At 36.0% G+C, this 10,082-nt stretch overlaps 1 protein-coding gene across 1 annotated transcript in view; it reads left to right on the forward strand.

Moving 5' to 3' along the window:
* Nucleotides 1-8,531, forward strand: part of LOC124595238 (transcription factor Dp-1) — a 220,183-nt gene extending 211,652 nt beyond the window's left edge. Inside the window, exon 11 of the mRNA XM_047133897.1 lies at nt 6,778-8,531. Within this exon, the coding sequence (XP_046989853.1) occupies nt 6,778-6,989 (212 nt within the window). The 3' untranslated portion in view covers nt 6,990-8,531. The remainder of the gene's footprint in view (nt 1-6,777) is intronic.
* The last annotated feature ends 1,551 nt before the right edge of the window (nt 8,532-10,082 follow it).

Below are 10,082 nucleotides of genomic sequence, written 5' to 3' on the forward strand. Positions count from 1 at the left end.
AATATGTTGCGGCATGTCTCACACAGCTATAGGCACTGCAGATGAATGACAATTTCCCTTCATCAAATCTGGTACCAAATCTGTCACATTTGTAAATAAAGAATGGTTTACACCAAAATTAGTAGTTTTGTTGTCAGCATTAACTCGGGTACATTATGAAAAGGTAACTTGTATTTTTCAACATGCCATCAGCAGATTTGCCACTCATTTTCATCATCATCATCATCATCAACAACAACAACAACCAATTCAATCACGTTGATGCGGCATCTTGAAGTTGGTGTGCAACATAGGATTCCATTTTGAGCAAAACTGAGTAACTTATTTTAAAAGCAATTTTTGGCTGTAAAATATTATACCACTAACTGAAACACTGTTATGTTTTTATTGTTAGAAGCATCTGTTCGCGAGCAGTAAAATAAAACAAGCCAATGATGGAAAAACCTTTTTTTGCTGAAAATATCGTATTCTTATGTTTTTTAAGGGTGGGAAATCCAAATATGATACTTAAACTGTATCACCCACCATTCTTTCACATTTTACAGATAAATTTATTAAATTAAGCAATTTTTTAAAAGAATTCAACAGCTTTTATATATAGTTAAAATAATTTAAAAAGGAGGTGTAATGAATCTAGATGACTTTGCGTTAGTAGCACTGCTGAAAAACATTCGCTGGCAAAAAAAGATCAATTCTTTTTATGTGTTAACAGATGGTGTTTTCTTTACTGTCAACCTAACCTCACTCTCCCATTTCCTGCACATGTGCCTAGTACAGTGTCTACTCATGGTTGTAAAAACTCTGCTGACAGTTTTTGCTATATTTGTGGTGAATTTGTGATTAAAACACACCAAAGAAACATTACAGCCTTTGTGAAAAAGGTTTATCTATCATACTTTGTATCTAAACTTGGTGATCAAGATAAATCTTGGGCACCACGTAAGGTATGTTATGTGTGTGTTGAAGGTCTGAGAAAATGGTCCAAAAGGAGAAAAAAGCCTTTAGATTTGCTGTTCCTATGGTGTGGAGGGTGCCAAGAAATCATTCTGATGATTGCTACTTTTGCAGTGTTGATATTACTGGTCATAATTCAAAAAACAAGAAGGTAATAAGCTACCCTAACCTTCCGCCCTCCATCCAACCAGTAGGGCATGTTGTAGATTTGCCGGTTCCTGAACCACCAGATGATTTAAATTCTTTTCCAGCAGAAGTATTTTCTGATGTACAATCTGATTTAGATGAACCAGATGATGATGAATTTCATTGTAATACAGAAAGTCTAGATCCCAAATTGTTTACTCAGACCAAGGTGAACAATTTGGTTAAAGATCTGGGCTTAACGAAAGAAAAAGCTGAATTGCTTGGCTCTAGATTAAAAGAAAAGAACTTGTCGGCAGTTGGAACCAGCATATACATGTATAGAAAGAGAGAGCAGCAATTTCCTAAGATTTTTTCAACAAGAAGGAGATTTAATATACTGCTCAGACATTCCCGGTCTGATGAATGAATTTGGTATTGAATACAAAAAGGAAGACTGGAGGCTATTCATTGATTCATCCAAAACTAGTATAAGGCTGTTTTATTACACAATGGTGGCTAGTATGCATCTATACATGTTAGACATTCTGTACATATGAAAGCAAGCTGTGAAAACGAAGAAATAGTGCTAAATAAAATAGGCTACTCTGCTCATGGTTGGATGATATGTGGCGATTTAAAAGTAATGAGCATGCTTCTTGGTCAGCAAAGTGGCTTTACCAAATTTCCATGTTTCTTGTGTGAATGGGACAGTAGGACTTGGGATCAACACTGGTGCAGAAAGCACTGGCCTGTGATGGAGTCTTTAAAACCTGGTGAGAAGAACATTCTCCACAAAAAACATTGTAGATCCAAATCATGTACTCCTACCACCTCTACATATAAAGTTAGGCCTAATGAAACCGTTTGTAAAGGCTTTGCCTAAAGATGGTCCCAGTTTTAAGTATCTCTGCCAAAAGTTTCCACACTTTCAGAAGCTAAACTGAAAGAAAGCGTCTTTGTCGGGCCTGACTTTAGAAAATTGATGTTAACTTTGAATCCACAATGACCTTAAATTAGAAAGAAGCCTGGGTGTCATTCAAGCAAGTTGTTACAAAGTTCTTAGGACATGAAAAAACCCATAATATGTTTCCAAGAAAAAAAGAGAAAGAAAACACAAATCAATTCCAGCTGACAAGGGAAACCTCTATTAACACATATTGTTTTAAATAGCTTACTTTAAATACAAACCATGTTTATGTTGTAACAAACCGTTTCATTAATTTCCCCCGTTTACCATATAGCAGAGGATTTTTATACTATATAATAAAAAGCATATTGCTCAAAAACTATGGGTGATGCAAAAAAACTAAGGCTAGATTTGGATTCAGCTCATAAAAATCTATAAAGATCAGCTATCAAATTTAAAAAAAAAAGTTTTTCATTGGCCTGTGTGGTTTGTCTGTGTTTAGATCTTGCGTTTTAAATAGCATATGACTCCAGTATCTCTACAGCTAGAGTTTCCCTTTTGGTTCTAGCCAGACAGACGCTTGAAGCTATTCTTGTATTGACATAAAAATTTTATTCAGTTGTACAATACAATCCATACTGTTGTTGGACAAATTATGTTTTACGGGTTAGTTCAGCAGCAGAGTTCAGATGTTTTTCCATATCCGATTTAGATGTATGACATTTTTTACCAAGGCAGGGTGTATATGCCCCAGGAAATCCAGGAAAAACCCAGTAATGTTCCATTGTGTTAGTTCTCATTAAATATTTTTAATATTGATTAGTAAGAATTGATAGTCTACCAAACAATTTTGCTTTAGCCCGGTACTGCAGCAATAAAAGATAAACGAGATAATAACACCAATATAAAACTTCAGTTGCAAAGAAAGTGCACCATTTACAACAAAACAAAACACAGTGCACACACAAGTGTCTGCCAACAGCAAAATTCATCAAAAGTATTTAGGATGAAGATCATGAAATACCTCATAACAGATTGCTTCATGTGAGTGTGATATCACAACTGTTTACATTTCTGACAGGTCATATGTAAATGTTGCAAATGGTGATTTGAGAAGCGTTACTTTCAAAGTAAATTGCCTTTTAAGCCGTATGAATTATACTACGTGTGAGAGTATGTGATGAATTTCTTAGATCGCGGAGCATTTGATTCTCATTCAAAACTTAACACTTTGAGGATCAGCCATTTAAAATTGCTTGATAGGTGATGTCTGTTACATGCTTTGGTGTTACCACATTGGCCACCGGCTGCCACTCAGTTATAAGTGACACACAAACATGGCAAGTCACTGTACAAATGCTATTGATCTGTAATACGGAGCACTGCTGGAAGTAACCGCCACAAGGTATGTCAGAAATGTGAGATGCTTTGTCAACAGCTTCTGTTAAGTGACCAATCACTAAACTGCAGCAGGAGACCCATTTTGTAGCCCCTAATTTAAACTCTTGTCCTAAGCTAACCACAGATTCGTGATGTGTAATGTATCCAAGAAAGCAATGTTTAGCAGTCTGTAGCAGAACTAAAATCACAATCACTTTGTTCGGGGCTATAAAAGCTAACCTCTCCGAACAAATCAAGACAGAAAAAGTTCAGTTTCAGTGCTAAAAGTAAACTGTTAATTTCTCGCTATCATTGGTTACCTAAAACTGTCCTCTCACTGGCTACACGAGCTGCTGCATTACCAACCAATGAGCAGTCCTCTTCGGCACTTGTTTGTGGATTATGAATGGCACAGGCAGATTCCAGACTAAAAAAGAACGATACATAGAAAAATAATAGCAAATAAAATAGTCAACACGAAGATGGTGATAATGATGTGACAAAGAATTCGAAATGAAAAAATTACTTTTAAACCAATTAATAGAATAAGAATGATTATCTAACTCTTTTGATGAGATTCCAATCTACGACCTTCAACATGGCAAGTAACTACACTAACTGTTGTGCTAAAGTAAAACACTGAGTCAGGTTGTTATATTTTTCACTGTAATTACCCAGTTGCATTTATGGATCGCAGCCTTCAAAAACTTGGTGACATGCCATGTTGTATGAAACTTATCTAATCTAAGCCGATTTCTTTAATTATGATAACTGCACATGTGGCACTGAATCATGTCTTCTACGGAAATATCCAGCAGTGTTTAGTTAGTGCTATGTATGAAACATATGTTTCATTAGCATCGTTATTTGTGTGTGGTGTTTGTCGTGTGGTGATGAAATACAAAATAAAAGTGCCAGACCCATGATTCAGAATCCAAACACATCCAGAAAGAATGTGGGACAAGGAATTAGAATTGAACTGACCGATTGTTGTGGCAGTTTGGCAATGCTGGCAGAAACCAGCTAAAACACGTGAAGTGTCAACTATTGAGTAATTTTATTCAGACTATAGAAAAATTTTGGGCCCAGAGGGACGTTCTTTTATGCCATTATTTAAAATTTTACTGGAAGATTTGTGTTTGATATATATTAAAGGGTAACACACACTAAAAAAGACCAAGCTGCAGGATAGTTTTTCATTTTTATTTTAGTTCTTTCATAGATTACAAATTATGCAATAACAATAGCAAAAAGTATAATCACCCCTCACAAAAGAAAGAGAGAAAAATTGTGGGGTGAGTTCTCGAGCAGTTTCACACGTAAATAGCTTTTCTATGGAGAAGTTGAAGTGCTCGAGGAATAAGTATTTGGCCAGGTAACCGACAAAACATTTGGTTCACGGAGCTGCAATTTAAGCTGTGCTCTTAGGATTCTGCCTAACCACACCCTCAAATATTATACGTGAAAGGTTAGCTGATCATACTGCATTATAGTAATTCAAACAGTTAACTTTTCTTAATTGTGTGTTCGCGCTACTTAACAGGGATGTTGCTGTTGGCTGATCGCACAGTTTTACTAGGGTCCTTGCAGTGGATGCTGGGAGCGGAAGCTTGCTATCAGCTTGTAGCATATTGGCTGCTGAGACAAGCCCAGCCTCCTTTTCCCAAAGCAGCAAGCTTACAGCAAATAAAAGAAATGAACATGTAATGCTGGTGTGTCCAGCTTACCTGAACCACTTTGGAAAAAGACGAATATTTTTGGACTGCACATAATATACTTAACATTAATAATTTCTGCTGAACTTACATGTGCTGGGAGTTTCACTTTGAAAGTATTTAGTTTATCTTATCTGTACATAAATGGAATTCCCCCACTCCCCAAAATTTGTGTGATAGTTGCTCACTTCTTGGGCCGCATGTGGCCTGTGGGTTGGACACCCCGGATGTAATGGATTAATGTGTCATGGAACTGACATTGAAATTTATGGCAAGTCACTAGAAAAACCAGGTACAGCCTCTTCACTCATTTTTGTAAATAATATTAACAATTACTGCACACAACAGCGCACACAGATCAGAGCAGACTTCAATCGATCACAGAGAGGACTGAGTAAAAGTGTGTGACCTAGTACATCACATTTTCTGTGCTCTGAATATCTGCTGTCATTGGCTGGCGAGTTCAAGTGACATGAGCTATGACTGGCTGACAAGAACACATCACAATCTCGATTTCAGTGCTTCTGAAGCTATCATGCTCAGTTTGGTGGAATTTGCATTTATATTTTCATAATATGAAAATATGCAGTTGCCTAAAATGCCAGGAAGGAGTTCTATGCTGATGTATAAAACTGTTACCATTCAAATGATTGGTAAGTTTTATAGCTCTGAGGGAAATTTTGTTGCAGCTTAACATGGAAAAAATGTATTTTCACCCAGTGTATAGTGTATTTTCTCCCCATGTCTGTGTATACGCCCTGTTAGATGTTTATACCCTGTTAGAGGTTTCTTAACCTGAAAATGAGATCAGACCATTCACTTCACCTACAGCCATCACGATGACGACAAACAAAAAACACACACACACACAAACCGAAGTTTGTAAATGTAACTCTACATAAATTGCTAATTATATTCCACTATATTTGTTTCGTGGATCATTAGTTAACCAAACACCATGTTTGATTTCCCATAGACTTTCATACATAGACAATAGTTTTGTCATTTGTATCATCATATCAATCTTTTTGGCACTTTTTTCAGTGTAACATATTCACTACCTCTTTCATTGTTTCATGATTAAAATTATGTTTTGTAGTTTTCAGTTTACTGAAGTAGCCTTGATCCATCATCAACATTTGAGTTCAGGTTGCATTCAGAAACAGTACTAAGTTCATGATTCAGTTACTTAGCCAATCTATTATACACAAGAGTACAATCAGCTTTTGTGGTCTTTTAATGACTTACGTAAAATGAATTGTATAAAAAATTAAAACTATGTGAAGTAAAGTATTTTCATGTACTTCGTTCCCATAAAGTATAGCAAACAATTCTCTGCAGTAGTGTACAATACTTTATAATAAAAAGTACAGGCTGCAACCCTGCATAGAAGGTACTTCAGGCAGGAGTGAATCATATCTAAAATGACGCGTATAAGATGATAAATGCTTGACAAGAAATATCACATGTTAAGTAGTGCCAGGACGAAAATTTTTAGTAGTGTGTGAATAAGAGTAAGTTTGAGTAAGTAGAATACACTTCAGTTCAGTCTCTGTAACAATAATTCTGGACTTCAACACTCTAAGCCATGCATCTTACTTGTATTTACATTTCCCATGTGGTGTAGATATATAATTTGCAATGTGTTCATGTGACTAATAATTTTTCTTCTCTGTTTTAATGTTGCTTGTGCAGAATTAGCCAGTGGGCACTTGGATACAGTTCTGCCAGATTTGGAAGCCGGGCCAAGTTCATCTCTTTCTGTGGATGACCTGGATGCTAGTCTTGGCGTCAATGAACTTTCAAGACCATCGTCACATGCATCATTATCTGATCCATTGTCTCCTTCTATACAAGATTTTTCTGATGAGGAGTCTGACATTTCGAGTGACCTTGAAGTAAATTAGTTGCCTTGACACTCACTGTGAGACTGTGAAAATGTGTATGTTCTTGCTGGAGTGTTGCATCGTATCAGTTTTACAAGTGTATATTTATTTCTTCTTCTTCCTTCTCCTCCCCCCTCCTACTGCCCCCCCTCCTCCTCCTCCTCCTCCTCCTCCTCATTCTTATTCATTGAATCTCTTGTCTGAAAGTATTGCAGTCTTTGACATTGTTTTCTGAACTGCCTGGTGCTTAATTCTATTTATATGTGTATTTATAGGGCTGCAAAAGGCTGGTACTGTTGTCTTTTCCTTATTTCTCAGTTTGTTACTACTTGAGCACCCTACCAGCAAGTCATATTCACCGTCCAGCCAGATAAATATTAGTACATTTTTCACTGTAATAATTGACGGGAGAATTGCAGTTGTAAGAAGCCTTTGGACAGTGTGTTATTTGACAGGGACCATAGTAATTGGATCTTTAAGCTTGAATTTATGGAATAAAATTTTATGATCATTGTACATTGAAAGAGCTTCAGTAACATTGTAAGAAAGTCTGTGTAATTTTAAATTGGATTTACACAGGTTTTTTTTGTTCAATATTTCAAAAGAAGAGCATTGCAAGAAATGGGCTTGTAATTGGCAACAACCATATATTTCACTGGCACTTTACAGATGATTTGTTGTTACAATAGTCAGTCATGGTATGAAAGTTTAATGCCACAGTTAGATCCACACTACAGTATTTTCTTCTGCTATGTAGTTGCTTTTACTAGTTGTTACAAAACACAAAGCGTTCTCTTATTCCAATTTTAGTGTGTCTCACGACAGTGGAATGAGGATGTGACTGTTGATATAAAGAAAAATTGCAACTAATAAAATATATTTTTAAAATTAATAACTGAGCTGCAATTAACATGGTAAAGTTTCTTTCTGCCAGTTATTACTGTAAGTTGATTGTGGCCTGTGGAGAGCCATCAAAAAGTTTTTCACTACATAGAGCACATTTTATCAGGTACAAATGGAGGGTGAAAAATCACAGTGCTTTCTTTACTCTAATTTTTTGTTTTTATATGAAATATGAACTTACATTAGTGTGTTGCAATGGTTGTACGTAGCTATGCAATATACACTGTAAATAGAAAGTCTGTGATTGTTTACCTTAAATGGTAGTCTTTGAGAGCTTCTTGAGTGTGATTAATATTGTATAAAAATGTAAACAATTGTTAATAGTGATGTTCCTTGTTATGAGGAATTCTGGCAGGACTAGATTTCTGCTATAACTTTTAAATGCCTCTTTGCTTTCATTCCAAAATGAGATGAGGCTAATCAGATGTAACTCAGGATACCATGTGCCCAATGATTTCAGTGAAATTATTTTTACGAAGCACCCTTGTATGTGGGGATATCCAAGACTGTTGGATACTGTTTTGAATGTAGTGTAGACTTGTTTTATAGTAAAATGTAATTAGGTTGCATGCATACATTTGTGCATTTGTACATCATTGTCGTCATCATCATCATAATTTTACATGTTAAAACAATAAAACTGCAATGATTGCTGCTGCATCTTTTGTTGGTGATTACATAATAAATATTATTTAATGCTGTTACAATTAACCTCAAGGTGCCTGCACTAGATTTCATGTAAAAGTCCAGTCCCTTTCTACAACCTGGGTATAACATACAGTAAGTACTGAAGTTGTAAACAATGAACCCTAAATGTAGATATGAGATTATTAAGAGTGGGCATCACTGGCTTTATTGTGCAATCATACTCTGAGAAAGACTACAACAGAACATTGTCTTAATATCAAGAGCTCTGTGGCTTTACTCTTTCCCTCATTAATGTGATCTATAATAGAGTTGGCAAAAGATTTCTGACAGTTGAAATGGTCTTGGTGTGGCTGCTTTGCATGTCTACCTCAGTCAATTACATACCACGATTTTGAATGCGTGTCTAGGCAACGACTCGTCGCAGCTATATAAATAAATATTGTATGTGTGTGCGTGTGCGCAGCTGTTGGACAGTTGAAAATTGTCAACAGTGAAGCCATCTGTTAGGGATATTCTTTTGCCAACTCTGCTATAGGATTCTGATTATATTCTTCCCACATTTTCTGATTGAACACTTCAGTGACACATTAAAAACCAATAAAGTGTATGTAATCATTGAAACAGTTTATAAACTTTTGTTTGCCCTGGCTTAGGTAAGTGGCCTGATTAGTGAAATGCTGCTTATGATTTGTTGGAAAGTAATTAACAGCTGATTTGTTTAAAAGGCACATTTTTCAGTCACAATCAGTTTTCTAAAAGTGTTAGAGTGTGATTTTTGTAAGGTTTGCAACAGTGTGTTTTCACAACACAAATTCCAATATAAGAATAAAAAATTAGTCTCAGTGTTACATAGTAACTGTTGGTAGAGTGTGTGTGATATACACACACACACACACACACACACACACTGATGCTGTAACTTACCAAACGAAAGTGTTGGTATGTTGATAGAGACAAAACACACGCACACACACACACACACACACACACACACACACACACACACACACACACACACTCATATCCATCCACACATATACAGACACAGGCAGACATGTGTAAATGCAAAGAGGTCCATTTTCCCCCCTAAGGTAAGTCTTTCCACTACCAGGATTGGAATGACTCCTTACCCTCTCCCTTAAAACCCACATCCTTTTGTCTTTCCCTCTCCTTCCCTCTTTCCTGATGAAGCAACCATGGGTTGCGAAAGCTTAAATTTTGTTTGTGTTTGTTAGTGTCGGTATCAACATACCAATGCTTTCGTTTGGTAAGTTACATTATCTTTGTTATTAGATATATTTTTCCCACGTGGAATGTTTCCCTATATATATATATATATATATATATATATATATATATATATATATATGTATATATATATATATGTATATATATATATACAAAGATAATGTGACTTACCAAATGAAAGTGCTGGCAGGTCGACAGACACACAAACGCACACAAACATACACACAAAATTCAAGCTTTCGCAACAAACTGTTGCCTCATCAGGAAAGAGGGAAGGAGAGGGAAAGACGAAAGGATGTGCGTTTTAAGCGAGAG

This window comes from Schistocerca americana, chromosome 2 (genome assembly GCF_021461395.2).
Source record: "Schistocerca americana isolate TAMUIC-IGC-003095 chromosome 2, iqSchAmer2.1, whole genome shotgun sequence".
NCBI classification, from domain to species: Eukaryota; Metazoa; Arthropoda; class Insecta; order Orthoptera; family Acrididae; genus Schistocerca; species Schistocerca americana.